The sequence below is a fragment of the Perca fluviatilis genome, chromosome 7 (genome assembly GCF_010015445.1).
Source record: "Perca fluviatilis chromosome 7, GENO_Pfluv_1.0, whole genome shotgun sequence".
Lineage (NCBI taxonomy): Eukaryota > Metazoa > Chordata > Actinopteri > Perciformes > Percidae > Perca > Perca fluviatilis.
This window is the reverse complement of record NC_053118.1, coordinates 35,260,230-35,283,158: the sequence shown is the minus strand read 5'-3', so window position 1 is coordinate 35,283,158 and position 22,929 is coordinate 35,260,230. Positions and strand designations below refer to the sequence as shown.

The 22,929-nt window shown below is 41.6% G+C and overlaps 1 protein-coding gene across 3 annotated transcripts in view; it reads left to right on the top strand.

Moving 5' to 3' along the window:
- The window catches only part of plekhf2 (pleckstrin homology domain containing, family F (with FYVE domain) member 2), a 41,041-nt gene extending 26,239 nt beyond the window's left edge, over positions 1-14,802 (top strand). For all 3 annotated transcript variants that reach the window (XM_039806807.1, XM_039806808.1, XM_039806806.1), the window contains exon 2: positions 13,267-14,802. In XM_039806807.1, the coding sequence (XP_039662741.1) occupies positions 13,278-14,012 (735 nt within the window). In that variant the 5' untranslated portion in view covers positions 13,267-13,277 and the 3' untranslated portion in view covers positions 14,013-14,802. The remainder of the gene's footprint in view (positions 1-13,266) is intronic.
- The last annotated feature ends 8,127 nt before the right edge of the window (positions 14,803-22,929 follow it).

The following is a 22,929-nucleotide window of genomic DNA, read 5'->3' as shown; positions in this document are numbered from 1 at the left end:
ATTGTGAGCAATCACAAAAGTCCTTAAAGTTACTATTTGAACACAAGTAAGCATTTGATTTAAAAAAAAAAACAAGATTGGCTACATAACGTGTGTGTGTGTGTGTTTGTGTCAGCAAGGCCAATCAACACATCAGATGTGAACAGTACAGACAGTTAAATTGATGGGTTCCAAGCCTCTTTAAAAAAAAAAAAAAAAAAAAAAAAAAAAAAATGTTTTTATAATATTTGACTGAAATGAATGTGGATAAAACTGTTCCATAGCTGTGTTTCCACCACTCTGCTCCCCTCACCTGTCTGTCTCCTAGACAGAGAGACACCCTAAGGACATTAAAACCCTGGCAATATTTGCAACTCCTCCGAGACTTGTATAATATTTATTAATATTTATATCACGTAGATGATATTTGAAATATCTGGCTCTGACCTGGCTCAGTTTAGGCTACGTCTGTCTGCCCACAGCTGCGAGATTGATGTGTGTATTTCCTCAGATGACACAGCGGCAGGTGGAGGTTAGCTCTACAGTATCAGGGGCATCTCTCTCCAGCTGGCTGACAAACGGTACCTGTCCCCAAGGTGGGAAGCTCTACCTGCCAACCGGATACTTATAAATAACTGCTGTGGGGGCTATGTCTCCCACCAGCCACTTTGTCAGGTAACCTCTTGATATTGAGGACATGATTCTGTATGGAAATGATTAAACATCTAACTAGATTAGGGATGGGTCTCGAGACCCGGTTCTATTAAAGACCCGGTTCCAAATTTCCCGAAACCCGAAAATTAGGGATGCACCGAATATTCGGCCACCGAAAATTTCCAGGCTTTTCTTCTTCCAGGTTTTCGGGCCGAAATACTTTTATCACAAATCATCATGAATGCAATGGTACTAATAATTGGCATAATTTCTTTCGGTGTTTCGGTCTTGGTTTCCTCTTTTTCGGTTTTCGGTTTCGGCCAAGAATTTTCATTTCGGTGCATCCCTACCAAAAATCACTAAGGTCCGTGCTTATCGATGCTGCTATCAAGACTAGTGGATCATATAACCCTATGTCTAAAAATGTGCACGAATAAAACTTGTGTACTTATAAACTTTCCAATCCATCGTTTTATGAGTACATAACCTATATATACTAGTGTAGACGTTTGGTATCATTTCGGGCATTATTAGTGGGGTCATTTACGAGATACAAACGTGGGTCCATTAGCCCCTGCGCTAAGCTATTCAGCTGATAACGCTACTCTAGCTAACTCTCCCAATGTTCGACCCAGGTGAAAAAAGCTTCGGGGGGGCGTGTTTGGCTCGAAGTCATGGTGCAAAGGACCCTAGGGTGACATTACTCCGAAACCATCACTTTAAGAGACTAGCTGGTGAACGTATTTCACACAGCCACAAGAAACACTAGCACTGAACTGCCCAGGACAGCTGACTGTTTCCTGCACTAACGAAGCGCAGTCGCTCCGAGGAATCGTTCCTGTTCTCGTCAAGCATGTGCACGTGTGTCTTTTAAAGTAACGTTTTAGTTAAAGTAATTAGTAGGGGTGGGAATCTCTTGGCACTTCACGATTCGATTCCGATTCAGAGGCCAACGATTCGGTTCGAAACAGATTATCGATGCGTCTCGATGCAACAACCTTTTGTGTGTACATTTCAGTGCGTGGTTTTTAGATATATATATATACAGATAAATCTGAGTTTGCTAATCACTTCCTAGACAAAGCAGCTAGACAAAGCTTAGATTTTGACATATACAGTATTTGTCACACACACAAGTTTTTAATGAAATGTTTTGTCTACTGAGGTTTCATGTTTAAAGGTGGATCATTGGCTTCTTAGAACATGAAACATGAAGGTGTCAGATGTAATGTGATGAAGTAGATGAACAGCCTATATGTGTTTTGCCTAACTATTTTATGTATGTCTTATTAGATCATGTGTGTATATACAAAAAGAATTCTCCTTTTTGACCATTTTTGTGTGTTGTTTTTTTTCTGCACTCTTGCCTAAACTCGAAGTTGTTGTCCATTATCCCATCCTCTTTCAGTCACTCTGTTTTCTGATTTGTACTTGTCTGGAGACAGTAACTTATTTTTTTTTTAATGTATCAGAATCGAGCATCGAATCGCTCTAGAGAGAATGGCGATGCGTCTAAGAATCGATTATTTTTCCCCACCCCTAGTAATTAGAAACGCAGCGATTGTGCAATACTGGAAATCCTGTAACGTCTATTCTTAGCAACAAGATGCGTCGTTTCATTTCCAGCTAACTCGGTGGCTGTGAACATGAAAGTAGACTGGAACCAAGAAACCAGACATATATTGCAACAAAAATAAATAAATCTATGATTCGATATCGCTGCTGTGTCTAGATTTCACCTCGGCAGATGCTGTCAGCTGTTCATGCGGTTTCTCCTCGTGTCGGCAGACTTTCTCCCTCCGTCCCTCTGGAATTACCTCATTCCTTTTGTTCCAGTAAAGGGTGATGACCTGCAGAAAAGGAAAAATGATTGTGCCACTTCAAGCTGTCACTCATAGTCACTATGACACATGCACTATTTTTAAAATGGTTGAATGGTTTAAAGCGCCCATATTATGCTCATTTTCAGGTTCATAACTGTATTTTAAGGTTGTACCAGAATAGGTTTACATGGTTTAATTTTCAAAAACACCATATTGTTGTTGTACTGCACAGCTCTCTCTCACTGCTGCAGATCCTCTTTTCACCTGGTTTCTGTTTTAGCTACAGAGTGAGACCTCTTTTCTTCTTCTTCTTCTGTACTATCTTTGATTGCACTCGCACATGCTCAGTAGCTCAGATGTAGATCATGTCAGCTAGCTAGCTCCATAGAAGTAAAAGAAAGCTGTTCAGTCCAACTCCAACTTCAGTCAGTTACAAGGCAGGATTAGCTGGGAGACTTCTTCTAAATGAGGGCGCACATGTAAGTAGTTCTTTTGTAGATTATGGTGAACTTGTGTGTGTTGTAGCAGTGCTTTGCTATTGAGAACGACGTAGCATGCTAGTGTTAGCATTAGCTAACGGTTGCGGTTAGCCAGCTCATTTTGGATTGTGACGTCACAGTCCGAGCCGATTTTGACCAGCTCACTAGGAGACTGAAGGCAGGACACATTCAGAAACTGTATCTCACTCAAAACACCATGGATGGATTTTATTCAAAGTCTGTATGTGTGTGGAAGCACCAGAGACACAAAAGAACACCCCAAATCACCAGAAAAAGTGATTTTTTTTCATAATATGGGCACTTTAAGTCATTTTTCAAACTGCTTTACTCTGTTTTAATGTCATTTTCAATTGAACGTCTTACAGTTTATAAACCAGTTAATCCAATAACTGAAATGTTCCTGCATAGAGAAAGTTTTGGCGCCCATCCAGAGAGTTTTTAGCCAGCGCCAAAGGAAAATCACGGGCGCCAAAACGTCAGATTTTCAGCAGCCAGGCTCCCTCTCATCCTCAGCTGCATATTCACATTCACACGCCTGTATCTGAACGCTCCGCTGTGAAGCTAGCGTTAATGGGATCTCCGTTTTGCAGAGTTCGGGCTGAACCGACTGTACCGGAGACTCCCCGGGGCCTGTCGGCGCAGCGAGAAGCCGCTGCTGACGGCCATGATGCTCTCAGCCTTCCCCCGGAGCTCCGATCTGCTGTCTCACCGGTACAGTTGGTTTTAACACCTGATGCGAGCCATACGGTAGTAGCCTATACGCATGAACAACACGCATGCGATCGCTTTATTGGCATTGCCCAGACTCCCTGAACTAGCCGGTCCCTTACACTACTGCTTTATATTCAACATCACTGACGATGTATTGATCCATGTTTCAAAATGGAAAACATAACGTTTTGTCTTCGTAACACTATTGTATTATTGTACAAATTAGCTACAGCACTAACGGCAGTTATCTTATGTAAGTCACTCCTACATTTTTCAACTTAGGAGCAAAATGTGCTCCTTGATAAAAAGTTACCGCTATGCCCGTGTTCATACTAATCGAATGAACTGGGCCATGTGGTCAGTATAGTCGGGATGCGAAAGCCCCCTTCCCTTACCGCATTATATTCCATTATATTTTATATTTTGAATTGTTACCTGCCCCCAGAATTTTGTGTTTTCCTTGACATTGATAAAGATGTTTTCACCCTAAATCTGTGCCTGAAAATGAATCAGAATGCAGAAAATTAAAGGCGCTTACCCACTAGGGGGGTTGAAATTAATGATTCGGACGTGGATGACTCTGCATCGATGAAGTGAAAGGCAATAATCGATAATTGCCTAATAATGTTACTTGGTGATTTTTTTTTTTTGCCTTTTGTCTGTTGTATTCAGACTCCACTACATTCAGGAAGTGTAGGGCAGATGCAATACAAATGGGAGTTCATATATATCTGACTGCTTGAATTTGTTGATGAAAACCATGTGAGAAATATATATTAAATTTGAGGAGATGGCGCATTGTGATGCATCGGGATATCGAATCGTGTGGAATCGTTGTCAGGATAATCTAATTGAATCGTGAGACCAGTGAAGATTCACACCCCTTATTACCCACTGCTGGTAACCGCTAAACTATTTAAAAATGGCGGGTTTGTTCAGGACACTCTTGTCTGCCGCTGGCAATGACGCCGCAGTGATTAGTGACGATTCTCTCCGACCAATCGGTAGTCTGCATTGTTTTCACGTCACCTTTTGGCATCGCCTCAGCTCGCTTGGAACTGAAGTGATACCAAAAAAAAAGCACCAGGGACTTTTTTCCTAATGGAAAACCAAAAAAGTAGAGTGGAGTCGAGGTGAGTCGAGCTGGTACAATGTAGTGGAAAAATGCAATAGGTCTTTGACCCCCAAAATGTCCTGGGGGAGAGCCCCGAAGGGCCATTCTGAGCCAGGAAAAACCTGCCAATTATTGATAATGAAATACTTGTGAGTCTACATATCTAAATTATACATTAAGATGTCATTGTCACGTTATTCTTTAATTTAAAGGTGATTTAAGGTGTCTCTTAAATTGGTGAAATAATTGGTTTTACGAAATATTTTATTTTTTATAAATGAAATCTATGTATTGACCTAACCAATTAATAGCTGAGTTTGACCTCCCGATTTCTCTTCTTTCCTTCGAACATTTGTCACAGCTAGAGCAAAGAAAGCCCTTTTTTATTCTTTACGTTGTATTTTCTGTACATTTTCCATCTCTTTCGTCCCACTCTGTCTCGTCGTGATTACCCGGTTTGGAGCCTCCAGTCTGTAATTATGCTGCTCTCGCTTTATATCCTTTTCAATTCAATATCCTACAATTTAGCTTTATAGACGAGTTAATCCATTAAGTTGTGAGTTGCAGCCCTTTTAAAGTGCTCATATTATGCTCATTTTCAGTTTCATAATTGTATTTAGAGGTTATACCAGAATAGGTATACATGGTTTAATTTTCAAAAAACACCATATTTTTGTTGTACTGCACATTGCTGCAGCTCCTCTTTTCACCCTGTGTGTTGAGCTCTCTGTTTTAGCTACAGAGTGAGACATCTTTGTTGGGAGTCGCACATGCTCAGTAGAGACTCACTTAGTCGGTGCTTGGGCACAGACATTAGTAACGGGGAGAGCGTAGGCTAACGTGACGAGAGAGAACTACTAGGGGTGGGAATCACCAGAGGCCTCACGATACGATATCATCCCGATACTTATGTCACGATACGATATTATTGCGATTTTAAACATATTGCAATATTCTGCGATATATTGCAATGTATTGCCTTTTTTCCAACTTCAGATTTTTCCCAATTTCAAATGATGCCCCCGAAAGGACAATTTTGTCAACATCTGTTGTATCTGAAAAGATACATTTCTCTGTTTGTTCATCTCACTTCAATTTTGTTGCTGCAAAAGGGGGATTGTCAAGCAGACAAACTAACCACACACTACGGCCAGAAGCCCAAGTTTGGACACACCTTTCATTCCACGCTCCTTTTATTTTTATCATGATATATTCTCACTTCGATTAGGCATCAAAACTATGAATGAACACATATGGAATTATGTACTTAACAAAAAAGTGTGAAATAACTGAAAACATGTCTTATATTTTAGATTCCTCAAAGTAGCCACCCTTTGCTTTTTTATTAATAAGGGAAAAAATTCCACTAATTAACCCTTAAAAGGCACACCTGTGAAGGTAAAACCATTTCAGGTGACTACCTCATGAAGCTCATTGAGAGAACACCAAGGGTTTGCAGAGTTATCAAAAAAAGCAAAGGGTGGCTACTTTGAGGAATCTAAAATATAAGACATGTTTTCAGTTATTTCACACTTTTTTGTTAAGTACATAATTCCATATGTGTTCATTCATAGTTTTGATGCCTTCAGTGAGAATCTACAATGTAAATAGTCATGAAAATAAAAAGGAAACACATTGAATGAGGTGTGTCCAAACTTTTGGCCTGTACTGTATATCATAAAAGATCAATACTTGGCGTCTGTGTATCAATACAGTATTGCCACGAAAAATATCGCGATACTATGCTGTATCGATTTTTTTTTCCCCACCCCTAAGAACTACGTGTGAAAGTTAACGGACATGGCGGCAGTAGTTCAACCATACATGTTTGAGCCAGAATCGGATCCTGAAGAAGGAGGGGAGTCCTCTGTAGAACCTCAGACTCGGAGAATTCAAATGTTTCGGCTAGTGACGTAGAAAGCCGAGCCGATTTTGACCAGCTCACCCGGAGACTGAAGGCAGGACACATTCAGGAACCAGATCTCACTCTAAACAGCATGGATGTTTGTTTTTTTTCAAGTTTGTATGCATGTGGAAGCACCAGAGACACAAAATAACACCCCAAATCACCAGAAAAAGTTTTTTAAGATATAATAAATAACAAATTCGGATGTTTTTTCTCTCTCTCCATGTGTCAGTTATTTTCTGATTTTTAAAGGCGATTTAAGGTGTCTCTCGTAAGCTGGTAAAATAATCGTTTGTCTGATTGCGTCCTCAAATTTCTCTTCTTTCTTTCGAACATTTGTCACAGCAGAACAAAGAGAGACCATTTTTATTTTCTAATTTAAAGGCTACTAAGGTGTCTCGTACGTAAGATGGTAAGATAATCAGTTTCTTGAAATATTTTTTTTTTTTTTTACACAAATGGAAAAACTAATGACTGAGTTTGTCCTCTGATTTCTATAGAACGTTTGTCACAGCAGAGCAAAGAAAGCCCCCTTTTCTCGGTATTGCATTTTCAGTCTCTTTCATCCCACTCTTTCTCGCTGTGATTACTGGGTTTGGAGCCTCCAGTCTGTATTCATGCCCTCTCTCTCTCTCTCTGTTTCTCCGGAGCCTTTGCTCTGCGTGCCCTTATCTGTCTGCTGATGAGCGCCGGTCGGCCAGTTGGCTCAGCGGTGGGCAACGAGCCCTCGCTAACGGCGTTGACATGTCAGCAGCCTCTCTGTCCTCTCCAGGGCTTTCAGCAGCGGCTCGCTCCCTCTCCTGGGTTATTAGTGTGCAGATCACTGGAGAGACCGGCCCAGGCTGCGCTGGCATCTGCCGGCTAATTGGCATCGGTCCTGTAGCTCTGTGGTTGTGTTTTTGAAAAGGGAAAATAAACCAAGCGTCCAATCACACCTACACGTTGTTTTCTTTCTGTTTAGTTAGTTCAGTTCTGTTTGTTCAGTTTGTTCAAGTGCCGTCCACCCACTTCACAAACAGAAGTAGCATCATGGACTCTGTAACTTGTTTTATTGGACAGCAGAACTGCAAAGATTAATCGATTTTAGTTATCAACTATAAAATGTATCGCCAACTTTTTTGATAATCGATTTAATCGGTCTGAGTCATTTTTATGGAAAAAGGTAAAAATTCTCTGATGTCCGCTTGTTAAATGTTAATATTTTCTAGTTTCTTCTCTCCTTTTGTGACAGTAACCTGAATATCTTTTTTTCTTGCTTATTTTTTTAAGATTTTTTTTTATGGGCGTTTCTGCCTTTTTAATGATAGGACAGTTCAGGCATGAAAGGGGAGAGACAGGGGCAAGACATGCAGGAAAACCGTCACAGGTCGGACTCGAACCCTGGACCTTCTGCATCGAGGAATAAACCTCTATATATGTGCGCCCGCTCTACCAACTGAGATAACCGGCCACTAAACTGAATATCTTTGAGTTGTGAACAAAACGAGACATTTGAGGACGTCATCTTGGGCTTTTTGGGAAACACTGATCGACATTTATCACCATTTTCTGACATTTTATTGACCAAACACACACACACACACACACATATATATATATATATATATATATATAATCTATCTATCATATCATCGACAGATTAATCAATACAACTAATGAATAACATGAATAATGAAAATGGTCATCAGTTTATTTGATTATGCTCAACTTTGCAAGCATGCATCTTAAAAATGTATCTTTTTTTATACTTTTTTATTGTGACATTGTTCATATTACAATCATACAATTAACATGTCAGATTTGACACAATTTTTTTTTTTCTTCTTCTTTCCTTTTCCCTTTCTCTCCCCCCTCCCACCTTCACACCCAGTGGGAGAAAAAAAATAAATGAAAAGAAAAATTAAATAATTAACAGGAGATATATGTCAACACACACTCATACATACCTACTTACATATATATACATACCCTCCCAGATGTACATCATATATACACCCATATATTCATATTCATATATTCAAAAATGTATCATTAAGTTGAACAGTCCTATAAATAATAGCACCTTTCGGAAAGCCACACTCTTCATGTGTTGTTGCCATTTCTTTAGAGGAGTTGATTTCTAACAGTTTAGGCTCTCGTTTGGGGTTGAAGTGCGTTATCAAGAGGCAGTATTTTGTCCACTCCGCTTACGTTTCAGTGCACAGGTCAGCGTTGATCTAAAAAAGAGCTTCACCTCAATAAATAAAAGTGAAGAACGACAGAATGAACTGCCCTCGCGGAGGTCGTATGTATCTGTTCGCCTTGCGTTTGCGTCTATACGCGACGACCCTGTGTACAACATCATCACTGTGCCCGTGAGCATCTTTCTGAGGTCACACAGCTCTGTAATCGACCCTCGGGTCTCGCCAGAGAGCGCCAGCACATTGCCATATCCATCATCGGTGACCTTTGACCTCCCGCGATGTGCTGTTAGAGCAACCTGAGGGGCTGCTCGTCTGTCGCAGCAGAGAAACCTCATGCTGTTTGCTCTTCCGTCTTATATAATTGATTTGAAGGCTTCAGAAGTGGAGTCATTTAATCTGAAACCTTTTTATTTAGCTTACAAAGAACATGCACACTGAGAACAAGGCTGGGCTTTCAGACTGTGCCTGTTAACAAATTGCAAATAAAAGAGGATATAAAAGCTTGTAAATGTTCAGGAGTCTCTCTTTGTGGATTTGGTGACGAGATGTGCAGTAGGGGTGGGAATCACCAGAGGCCTCACGATACGATATCATCCCGATACTTATGCCACGATACGATATTATTGCGATTTTAAACATATTGCAATATTTTGCGATATATTTCAATGTATTTACCTTTTTTCCAACTTCAGATTTTCCCCAATTTCAAATGATGTCCCGAAAAGGACAATTTTGTCAACATCTGTTTTATCTAAAAAGATAAATTTCAATATTTGTTCATCTCACTTCAATTTAATTGCTGCAAAATGGGATTGTCAAGCAGACAAACTGACCAACACATATGTCATAAAAGATCGATACTTGGCATCTGTGTATCGATACAGTATTGCCACGAAAAATATCGCGATACTATGCTGTATCGATTTTTTCCCCCCCACCCCTAATGTGCAGTATTGCCGACCTCACAGTCCCAACAAACCAATGGTTTTCTCTGATGTACCGAACACTATTTGTTAATACAGTGCCTTGCGAAAGTATTCGGCCCCCTTGAACTTTTCGACCTTTTGCCACATTTCAGGCCTCAAACATAAAGATATAAAACTGTAATTTTTTGTGAAGAATCAACAACAAGTGGGACACAATCATGAAGTGGAACGAAATTTATTGGATATTTCAAACCTTTTAAACAAATAAAAAACTGAAATATTGGGCGTGCAAAATTATTCAGCCCCCTTAAGTTAATACTTTGTAGCGCCACCTTTTGCTGCGATTACAGCTGTAAGTCGCTTGGGGTATGTCTCTATCAGTTTTGCACATCGAGAGACTGACATTTTTGCCCATTCCTCCTTGCAAAACAGCTCGAGCTCAGTGAGGTTGGATGGAGAGCGTTTGTGAACAGCAGTTTTCAGTTCTTTCCACAGATTCTCGATTGGATTCAGGTCTGGACTTTGACTTGGCCATTCTAACACCTGGATATGTTTATTTGTGAACCATTCCATTGTAGATTTTGCTTTATGTTTTGTATCATTGTCTTGTTGGAAGACAAATCTCTGTCCCAGTCTCAGGTCTTTTGCAGACTCCATCAGGTTTTCTTCCAGAATGGTCCTGTATTTGGCTCCATCCATCTTCCCATCAATTTTAACCATCTTCCCTGTCCCTGCTGAAGAAAAGCAGGCCCAAACCATGATGCTGCCACCACCATGTTTGACAGTGGGGATGGTGTGTTCAGGGTGATGAGCTGTGTTGCTTTTACGCCAAACATAACGTTTTGCATTGTTGCCAAAAGTTCGATTTTGGTTTCATCTGACCACAGCACATTCTTCCACATGTTTGGTGTGTCTCCCAGGTGGCTTTTGGCGAAACTTTAAACGACACTTTTATGGATATCTTTAAGAAATGGCTTTCTTCTTGCCACTCTTCCATAAAGGCCAGATTTGTGCAGTATACGACTGATTGTTGTCCTATGGACAGAGTCTCCCACCTCAGCTGTAGATCTCTGCAGTTCATCCAGAGTGATCATGGGCCTCTTGGCTGCATCTCTGATCAGTCTTCTCATTGTATGAGCTGAAAGTTTAGAGGGACGGGCCGGGTCCCGTAGATTTGTAGTGGTCTGATACTCCTTCCATTTCAATATTTATCGCTTGCACAGTGCTCCTTGGGATGTTTAAAGCTTGGGAAATCTTTTTTGTATCCAAATCCGGCTTTAAACTTCTCCACAACAGTATCTCGGACCTGCCTGGTGTGTTCCTTGTTCTTCATGATGCTCTCTGCGCTTTACACGGACCTCTGAGACTATCACAGAGCAGGTGCATTTATACGGAGACTTGATTACACACAGCTGGATTCTATTTATCATCATTAGTCATTTAGGTCAACATTGGATCATTCAGAGATCCTCACTGAACTTCTGGAGAGAGTTTGCTGCACTGAAAGTAAAAGGGGCTGAATAATTTTGCACGCCCACTTTTTCAGTTTTTTATTTGTTAAAAAAGTTTGAAATAGCCAATGAATTTCGTTCCACTTCATAATTGGGACCCACTTGTTGTTGATTCTTCACAAAAAATTACAGTTTTATATCTTTATGTTTGAGGCCTGAAATGTGGCAAAAGGTCGAAACGTTCAAGGGGGCCGAATACTTTCGCAAGGCACTGTATGGCTCTGTCTATATTAGGGGTCAGCAATGGGCCTGCACGATAAACCGTTAAATTACATTACATGTCATTTAGCTGACGCTTTTATCCAAAGTGTCTCCCACACCAAAGGCATGCGTCATATCCACTGCGCCATCAAATCGCGATCTCGATTCACCCCTGTTCGTAGTAGGGCTGGGCGATATGGAGAAAATCACATATTGCAATATTCTTGTCCTAATACCTCGATGTCGATATTGTGGCGATATTCTAGGGTTGACAGTTGGTGCTTTAACAAAATATCTTCACAATCAGAGTTAAGATATGTAATCATCAGTAGTGTGGTCATGTCTGGGTAAAAAAATAATAGAACAGCTAGAGTAGTCTGGTAACACAGAAAATGACATCACTTTACTGTAGTGCATCCTTTAAAACCAGCAAAAGACAACACTTAGGCCATTTACAATATTACGATTTCCAAAATCTAAGACGATATCTAGTCTCATATCACGATATCGATATGATATCGATCTATTGCCCAGCCCTAGTTCGTAGGGCTGCGTATTGGCAAGAATCTGGCGATACGATACATTTCACGATACATGGGTCACCATTCAATATATTGCAATATATCTCGATACTGTGCGTAAGGCGATATATTGGAATTTAAAAAGTCTAATTTTAGAAAAACTAATATTTAAAAAAAAAGACTTGTATTAAAGTCAAAGAAGTTTACTTTAGGTAAACAATTCAGTACACCGGAAATCTAACTGCCAGTTTGGGATTGTGGTTCCCAGGTTCTAAGATGAAAAATCTTGATTCATAATTTCCCCCTGAATCGTGCAGGCCTAGTCAGCAACCTTAAAGTGGCTGTACGTAACTTTCAGTTTGTGTTGATTCTAGCGGCCGCTTCGGACACCAGCGGTAGTGTTTTTACCACACCTGCTGTCGTAAAGGTCTTTTCTTTACGGTGCTGTATTGCCCTGCTGTATAACTGAGTTAGTGTTGTACAAAAACATACAGTACAGGCCAAAAGTTTGGACACACCTTCTCATTCAATGCGTTTCCTTTTTATTTTCATGACCATTTACATTGTAGATTCACACTGAAGGCATCAAAACTATGAATGAACACATATGGAATTATGTACTTAACAAAAAAGTGTGAAATAACTGAAAACATGTCTTATATTTTAGATTCTTCAAAGTAGCCACCCTTTGCTTTTTTTATTAATAAGGGAAAAACTTCCACTAATGAACCCTGACAAAGCACACCTGTGAAGGTAAAACCATTTCAGGTGACTACCTCATGAAGCTCATTGAGAGAACACCAAGGGTTTGCAGAGTTATCAAAAAAAGCAAAGGGTGGCTACTTTGAGGAATCTAAAATATAAGACATGTTTTCAGTTATTTCACACTTTTTTGTTAAGTTCATAATTCCATATGTGTTCATTCATAGTTTTGATGCCTTCAGTGAGAATCTACAATGTAAATAGTCATGAAAACAAAGAAACACATTGAATGAGAAGGTGTGTCCAAACTTTTGGCCTGTACTGTATATGACACAATAAAGGAAAGAGCCAAAAAGCATAATATGAGCACTTTAAGTTTACTGTGAGCAGGGCAGTCTTGTACGTTTTATTTTTTTTATTAACTCGTGATAAATATGTATTTAAATTAATATCACCTTGACTCATTTTATTTTCAACAAAAGAAATGTTTTTTTCCCCCTCTCAAACGTTCCTCTCTCTGTCCATTCCCTTCCAGGTGAGGTGAAGATGGTGGACCGGCTTGCGAACAGCGAGGCCAACTCCAAGCGGATCGGCGTGGTGGAGGGCTGCTTCGGCGCGGCGGGCCAGCCGCTCGCCATCCCCGGCCGCGTGCTGATCGGCGAGGGCGTCCTCACCAAACTCTGCCGCAAGAAGCCCAAGGCGCGGCAGTTCTTCCTCTTCAACGACATCCTGGTCTACGGCAACATCGTCATCCAGAAGAAGAAGTACAACAAGCAGCACATCATCCCGCTGGAGAGCGTCACCATCGACACCGTGCCGGACGAGGGCGACCTGCACAACGGCTGGCTCATCAAGACGCCCACCAAGTCCTTCGCCGTGTACGCCGCCACCGCCAACGAGAAGTCCGAGTGGATGAACCACATCGGGAAGTGCGTCGGGGACCTGCTGCAGAAGAGCGGCAAGGCGCCGACGGGCGAGCACGCCGCCGTGTGGGTGCCCGACTCGGAGGCGACGGTGTGCATGCGCTGCCAGAAGGTGAAGTTCACGCCGGTCAGCCGGCGCCACCACTGCCGGAAGTGCGGCTACGTGGTGTGCGGGCCGTGCTCGGAGAAGAAGCACCTCCTGCCCAGCCAGTCGTCCAAGCCCGTGCGCGTCTGCGAGTACTGCTACGTGCAGCTGACGTCGGGCGGCCTGGCGCCGCGCTCGGACTCCATCACCCGGCTCGGGTCGAAGTTCAACAACCTGTCGGACGACGACGACGACGACGACAGCAGCGACTGAGGATCAAGGCCACCCCCCCCCGCCCCCCACCCCTACGGCGAAGAGGAAACACTTCCCTTTTCTTTTGAGTTTCTTTCTCCTCCCACATGATCGAATCATGCGCCGCCCTCCTCCGAGGATTCATATTTTAATTCTCTTCAAACCAAAATATATTATTTTTTTCCCCTCTAATTCCAGCATGGATACATGTTGTTGTGTTTTTCCTGAGAACCGTGATTCAAACAATGACGTGTGGAATTAGCCCGGGGCGACCGGCACAGCTCTGGGAGACAGACTTGACTCTTCTTCATCGCTCCCACTCTGCTCCGTCTCTTTTGACTCTCGATTAGGCTGCGATTGGTCACTACAGAACTCAATGGTGCTAATGAGAAACACCCCCCTCCTCTTCTCTCTCTCTCTCTCTCTCTCTCTCTCTCTCTCTCTCTCTCCTCTTTAAGTTTATTTCGTCTAAGAGGCTTCTTTTTTTTTTGCTCCAGTTTTTATTTTATTGAACTGAACAAGGTGATTGTGCTTGTAATTTCTGCAGGGAACGCAAATGTTTTGGGCTCTAACCTTTTTATCTCCTCTGTCCTTCAGGTAATGACACCAAACTGTTTTTTTTTTGTTTTTTTTTCTACTAGAAGTTTGGTATTTTTCTTCCCTATTTTGTAAATTTCCCTCATGCAAAAAAAATTTCAAGATCCCTTTTTTGATATAAATAACATGTAGATATTACTCTAAACCCAGAGCTTTTTCTAGTTGACCTAATATAGTTGCTTCTGACAAATCAGCTGAAGTTTCTCACAGTGAGTTTTTCTCATCTATTCTATCTTAAAAACTAACTCTCCCTTTTCCCTATGACGTCACTCAGTGCCTTGTAGAAACTTCAGCTCAGCTTTCAGTATGAAAAAAAGGGATTTGTTAATATATCCAGGCTGCAAAAACAACAACAGGGACGTGATGACAGTTTGACTGTGAAACCCATTGATACACAGGATGGAGGGTTCGGTTTTGTGCGCGTGTGCTGCTGCTGCAAACCGAAGAGCAGGGAGATTAGCAACCGGCCGACAGACGGGAAGAGTTCAATTTGGACTTCTCCTGGGCAGGTTTGTTCTCTGCCAGACGATTGAAAAGACACTCGCACTAACCTCTCAACCGCTGACTCTCAAATTAGCACGTTTGAGGCTGTGTTCACACTTGGCGTCTTTTTTTTTTTGACGAGAAAAAGTTCACTAGGGCGCTTTTGTAGTGGGGGGGAAAGAAAAAACAGAAGAAGCTGGCAGCGTTTTGGTTCCAAAAAGCAGCCGAGAGCATCTTTTGTTGCTGTTACAACAGCTAATGATACGGTATCCTAGAGCGCTAAGTGGAGAGGTGCTAAAACCTATCGATGGAGCGAGCTGAGCGAAAGAAACAGAGAAAGCAAGAAGGCTGACGGTAGCTAAACAAAGTGGTAAAGCAGCGATAAACAAAATGGTGGAGAGAAAGCGAGAGATGGTAGATCAAAGGTGGGAGAGAGCGAGAGGAAGAATGAAGAGTAAAAACGTGAGATGAAAACAAAGTGGTGGAGCGAGCTAGAGAAAGAACAGAGAGAGAGAGAGGTACTAACGTTAGATAAAACAAAGTGGTGGAGAGAGCTAGAGAAAGAACAGAGAGAGAGGTACTAACGTTAGATAAAACAAAGTGGTGGAGAGAGCTAGAGAAAGAACAGAGAGAGAGAGAGAGCGAGAGAGAGGTACTAACGTTAGATAAAACAAAGTGGTGGAGCGAGCTAGAGAAAGAACAGAGAGAGAGGTACTAACGTTAGATAAACAAAGTGGTGGAGAGAGCTAGAGAAAGAACAGAGAGAGAGAGAGAGGTGCTAACGTTCGATAAAACAAAGTGAGTTCCCTGAACACGGAGCACCCGGTCATACCGTATCACTCGCTGTGCTCCGACTCCACTTTTTCTTGTCGTTATGGAAACGACAGGTCTGGCTACTCGGCTTGTCATTGGTCGGCTGTCCAGAAAGCGCTTGGCGTAGCGCGTTTCTTTTTAAAACTTTTTTTCAACTTCAAAAAGACGCTCCGAGCTGCAAAAAAACAAGTCAGCGGTGGCGTTTAAAAAAAGCTTTTTTTTTAAAGAAAAGCGCTCAGAGCACAGTTTACTCCACAGGATTCTGATGTAAAAACAGACGCCACGTGCGAACATAGCCTGAGTTGCATGGGTTTCAGATTGAGTTTTTATTTTTTTCACTACGTTAATTTAGAAACCTGTAATCTGGAGTTTCCCAAAACCCTAGACCTGGTTCTGCTTCCTGTTCCCTGTGTTCATTTTACATACCAGAATGTTTTCGTGTGTAAAAATATCTTTTAAAAAAAGATGACATGAGGACAAACGTCATTATTTTTGTAGTGATGTTTGGCAGCCGAGTGCAGTTCAGTCTGTAAACATTTCCGAGCAATTCTGTGCACAATTATAACTCCAGTTTTAGTGGAAAACATTAGTCAGTACTGGAAGCGTTGCATCATTTTGTGTTTAATATCAGTGTAGCCAGACGATAGTGGGACGTTTACTTACGTAATCTCCAACACTGTGCGCAAAATCCACAAACAGTTGCACAACAAGGCTTCATAAAACACGTCAGATATTCTGAATCAGGGTTATTGTGTCTGCACGTTGAGTTCCTGTAGTGGAGGAGGCCTAAATGTTTAAAGAAAAATTAAAGAGATGAAGTTTCCTCCTCTTCGTCTTGGATGGAAGCTGAAATATGGGCCAGAGTTGTTTCATTTAATGTCTCGTTTACTTTTAATTTAACCCTTGTGTTGTCACTTTTCCCACATTTTTGACATTTTCTTCGGATGTTTTTTTTAAGCTTTTTTTCAGCATTTTTTCACAAGTTTTGTCACTTTTTTTGAAATTATTGTCACTTTCTTTTTTTTTTTTTTTATGTACCTTTTTGGCACTTATTTCGACATCCCATATTTCTGACATAAAAAAACGTCGTCCCCCCCCCCCCAACCGTGTGGAACATATTTTCCATTCGTTGATGACTAATGTGAATAAATAAATCTTTTGAAATTGGTCCAGCAACCTTGTAACCAGCAGTCGTGAGCCGGGAGGCAATTTAATCCTTCAGGGCCAATGTTCACCGTCAATTTGCATTTGTTTCTGCCACTGACTGACTCAGATTATTATTCTAAGTGTCTGACAGCGTTATGGAAAGGATCCCTACAGAGAGAGCTTTTTGATTATTTTTTGGGGGCTTTTTTCCCTTTTTATTTTAGAGTGATAGTGGATTGACAGGAAAAGTGGGAGAGAGATGGGGGTTGACACGCAGCAAAGGGCCGCAGGTTGGATTTGAACCCGGGCCGCTGCAAAGGACTCAGCCTACATGGGGCAAACGGTCTTACTGGGTGAGCTAGAGGTCGCTCCTGAGATACACCTTTCTGTTAAAGAGTAAGATCCTTTTAGTTTAACATGAAACAGCCCCGAAATCACCATCACCAAACTCCACCAGACTCCATGTAAATAATCAGGACTTTTAGCGTGTATAGAGCCAGCATATCTCCACCAGACTCCATGTAAATAATCAGGACTTTTAGCGTGTATAGAGCCAGCATATCTCCCCCAGACTCCATGTAAATAATCAGGACTTTTAGCGTATATAGAGCCAGCATATCTCCCCCAGACTCCATGTAAATAATCAGGACTTTTAGTGTGTATAGAGCCAGCATATCTCCACCAGACTCCATGTAAATAATCAGGACTTTTAGCGTGTATAGAGCCAGCATATCTCCACCAGACTCCATGTAAATAATCAGGACTTTTAGCGTGTATAGAGCCAGCATATCTCCACCAGACTCCATGTAAATAATCAGGACTTTTAGCGTGTATAGAGCCAGCATATCTCCACCAGACTCCATGTAAATAATCAGGACTTTTAGCGTGTATAGAGCCAGCATATCTCCACCAGACTCCATGTAAATAATCAGGACTTTTAGTGTGTATAGAGCCAGCATATCTCCACCAGACTCCATGTAAATAATCAGGACTTTTAGCATGTATAGAGCCAGCATATCTCCACATGTAAATGGGTGAATTAAGAGTTTATTTCAACCAAACCAGAGTGGTGATAGTTGGAACAGTGAAAAGACGAACCAAGACGGCTTTTGATAGTTTTATTTAGTTTCTGTCCACTTTGAGTGACGTGTGTTTTACGTTGATAAAATTGCTCTTTATTTAAATGGAGTCTGGTGGGTGTGGCGACACCGATTTTTCCGAGGCATTTCGTGTTAAACTAAAAGGATCTTACTCTTTAACAGAAAGGTCTATCTCTGTAGGGATCCTTTCCATACTGTTGACAGACACTTAGAATAATAATCTGAGTCTGTCAGCGGCAAAAACAGAACTTTTAGTGGACGGAAATTGCCCTTTAACGTTACATTGCAGCTTGTTTTGACGCTGCCGGCTGCAGTGGTCTATTTTAATACTGGACCAGTTTCAAAAGTTGTTGTTGTTTTTGTTCCCATCAGTCACATCGACCCCAAAAACACTCGGATGATGCATCCAGCGTGTGAAATAAAATGCGATAACCGGGAAGTGTTTTTGTAATCCCGCTCTTGTCTCTTGCATCGTAGTCTGTGTAATTCCTCCTCGTTCAGTAGTCGAGGTGTGAGCGTTGCTTTTACTGGAAAGAAACGAGTCAGCGTGCGTCGTCTTCCTGTCAGTGACTCCTCCACCCGCTGCTCCGAGGTCAGAGGGCCACGCCGTGTCACAAAAACAAACGTACCCCCTGTCTGAACCCTCGCGGGAGCTTTCTCGCCACACTCTCTGCCAAAACACGCCTACGTGGCCGTCCTTCCCTTCCTATTTTGCTGCACTAGAACTTTCTTTTTACTTTCCTCAGTGCGTGTGTGTGGCCAGAATCATGTGATCAGTGACCGAACCAGGAACTGAGAAAGCAGCTTTTGGGGGAATTATGGCGAACTGCTTCAGGTTCAGTTGCTCTCACAGATGCTCATGCCATCAGATTGAGCCGGAGTTTCTCTTCCCGGTGACTCCTGTGGAGAGTTTCATTCCTTTTTTTTTTCTTTTTTTTTAAGGCCTAAATCTTTCAACTGAGTGATTACTTTCTTAAAAGTTGGATAATTGGAGCCAAAACCTTTTTAATAAATGATTAATTTAGTCTGAAGTTGTTGGATTTATGTGCGATTAATCTACTTTACATCCAGTAAGAGATTTTAATCTTTTAACACACACCCTTTTTTGGAGGGGGAATATATTTGCTTGTTTGGCATACCCAAATGAAAAAAGTTCAGAACAGAAAGCGGTGAGGCTAAAATGCATGAGGCTGTTTTTGAAAAATAACATCTTCTAGTTTCTGTGCTAGTGATGTAATGATTGACTCCTGACGGAGAAAAATAACTATGACCGATTTAATACAATCTGTTGAGAAGTTAAAAACAATATTATTAAATCAAAAAGTGGTAATTTTGCGTTTGAGGCTATGTTCACACTTGCCGTCTTTTTTTGACAAGAAAAAGTTGCCCAGTGCGCTAGTGGGGAAAAAAAGAAGAAAGCTGGCAGCGTTTTGGTTCCAAAAGGCAGCCGAGAGCATCTTTTGTTGCTATAACAACAGCTACTGCTACAGCATCCTAGAGCGCTATGTGGAGCGGTGCTAACGTTAGATAAAACAAAGTGGTGGAGCGAGAGAGAGAGCGCAGAGCTAATGTTAGATAAAACAAAGTGGTGGAGCGAGCGAGAGAGAGCGCAGTGCTAACGTTAGATAAAACAAAGTGGTGGAGCGAGAGAGCGCAGTGCTAACGTTAGATAAAACAAAGTGGTGGAGCGAGCGAGAGAGAGCGCAGTGCTAACGTTAGATAAAACAAAGTGGTGGAGCGAGAGAGAGAGAGAGAGAACAGAGAGAGAGCGCAGTGCTAGCGTTAGATAAACAAAGTGGTGGAGCGAGAGAGAGAAAGAACAGAGAGAGAGAGATCAAACAAAGCGAGTCCCTGAACACGGACCACCCGGTCATACCGTATCACTCGCTGTGCTCCGACTCCACTTTTTCTTGTTGTTATGGAAACGACAGGTCTCTTTCTACTCCGCTTGTCATTGGTCGGCTGTCAGTAAAGCGCTTGACTTTTTTTCGCCGTTGGCGTTTAAAAAAAGCACTCGGGACTTTTTTTGAAACTCCACAGGATTATAATGCAAAACAGAAGTGTGAACGTAGCCAAGGGCTCTCTGTTTTTGTTTCTGCTCACAACACAACAAAAGAAATGCCTCCAAACCTATTAATCAATTATCAAAATAGTTGGCAATTAGTTTAGTAGTTGAAAACTGATCAATTAATCTTTGCAGCTTTACCTGAGATCAGACAGGGAAACGGACTAGGTGTCACTTCTACGAGTGTCTCCAGATTTTGACTGTGAACAGTTGTGAACTACAACTCCAAGCTGCAGAACCGGGAGAAGAAAGGGATCCTTTTCTTTGTACGTCTTTGATTATTTTTGTTTTGTTTTTTTTACACATTTAAAATTCAGTGTTTTATGTCGCCGCAGCAGAAGTGTAGAGCTGTCCTTGACTAAAGAAATTCTCAGTCGACTTACCACCCGTGTGATTTTGCAGGCGTTTGGTGTTTTAAGCCCCCAAACTCGCCTTCCAGGCAGCGCCTAAACTAGGATTAGGCAACGGTTAGGGTTAGGTGCCTTGAAGTCGACGTTGGGGGCTTAAAACACCATTGAGCGACGATGTTGATTTAAAGCTACAGTGCGTAGTTTCTAATTTGCCGAACAGAAATGGTTAAAATGCGTATGAACCCTGATTGTAGTTAATTAATATCAAAAAGTTACGCACTAAAGCTTTAATCGACAGACGTGTAAAACTTTCTGAAAGTTTATCCGCAAAGAATCACCCTAAAAGTTCCACTTTAAATCTGGTATTTACTAGAGATGTGCTCGTACGTTTCTTGGAAATAACTCGATAAAAGTGTAAAGAAATGACTATGAAATCTCAGTCGACTGAGAACCGAACGGTCCATTAGTGGACTAATGGACTAGAAAGTGGGCGGCCCTACCTCAGTGGTTGGAGAAGTGAACGTGCTGGTGATCACTAACCAGCTGTCCTTTATACGCGCTGTGGCCGATACCGAGGAGTTGGGACTGCCGTTTTGCTGTGGGTTGCACTTAACGAAGTTGGCACCTTGACTTTTGATCCAGGTTGAGTTCTGACTTCTTCATACCGTCACATCCACCGAGACTCTGCTGGAGGTTTTACAACTGAATAAAATGTTGTTTTAATCCTGTTTTTGATTTAGATTTTTCTTGTACATTTGTACAGATGTCGTTAGGGTTTGTTTGTTTGTACAGTTCTGATCCGTTCGGAAATGACGCTGTTTCAAGTCCTACTCCTCCTCCTCCTCTTTTTTTTTTTTTCCTCTTCTCGTCCGTCACATATCAGCAGCATCTGCAGCTTGTTCACTCTCACCCGTCTTCAGACATCGGTCGCAGCAGCAGAGCAGACACTCTGTAACTGCACATTTTCTTTCCGGATCGCCGCTGAAAAGTGTAAAAACAGTCCGCAGATTGTGTTTGGGTGTGGTTAGGACCTACGCAGCATGTGCAGACCAGCTTACCTCAGTGAAGGTGCATACTTGCACAAATACCTCCGGTTACTAACAGAGTTATCTAGCTCTAATGTTCATTTGTATAAGGACCAGTATGAGTAGACCTATGCCAAACACCAGAGCATTTATAGCCTAAGCTAATATGCAATGCACGTCCCTAGATGGACCTTTTTTTTTCTTTAACAGAGGTATGACAACTCAGATTTTAGCCGGGGTACTGCCTTAACCCGAATATAATCAGGTTTTTAAACTGCATGTAAATGCACTGAATCAAGTCAAGTCAATTTTATTATAGCACAATATTCTACAAGAAAGTCCATACAGCCGTACAGCATATGACGCCCTCTTTCCTTTGACCTGAGTTAAGGTGTAGGCCTATAAATAGGCTAATAGTTATCTCTGTTATGTCTGTTAACCGGGGTATGAGAACTCCGATTTTCGTGGTAAGGTGTTTACATGGTGTTTGAGAAACCGGGATATTGCCTTAACCTGATTTATATAATCAGGTTTTTAAACCGAATGTGAACTCAATCAAGAAAAGTCTAATGTATTAAAGCCCAATATCACAAAAAGCCGGGTTTTTAAAAGCCGTACAGCATACGACGCCCTCTTTCCTTTGACCTTCGCATCCCGTAAGAAAAAAAAAAAGGTCAACCCTTTACTTGGAGTTATCTACATAAGAGTGACATGAACCCTAACTCTAACTCTAACCCTAACTTGTCATGAAAGAACAGAATGACCGTTACTAAAAGAAGCGTTCTTGTCTTGTCTCTTGACCTGTTTATAATGTTTATGACACGTTCACGACCGTGTCATGTCACTCTTATGTAGACACCTTCAAGTCTAGTGTAAATGAAAAAACTCCCACCAAAAAAACCAAAAAAAAACCTTTAACGGAGGAAACTGCAAATTGCGAAAGCCTAAATAAGTTGTTTTTCCAGCTAAACGTGACTGTTTGTTAAATTCAGACACGTTGAAGCTCTGTCCTCACACTGTGACTAGAAACACACACACACACACACACACACACACACACACACACACACACACAAAAATAAAAACAAAAACCAGTTTCAGGTGTAACTTGATAAAATGACAGCTGCAGATCCTGAGATGTGTTGAGGAAACGATGTAACGAGGAGACCTGTTGTTACAGCTGAAAGAAAGATCATTGTGGGTGGGGGGTGTTTTAACTATAATTTAGTTTTTCTGTTTGTGCGAGCCGCTCACACCGGTCTCATGGATCTAATGTTCTCTCTGTTGCTTTTTGACGATGTCACTGTTGGTTGGTGTCCTTTTTTTTTTTTTTTTTTCATTTTATTTCTTTTTAAAAGG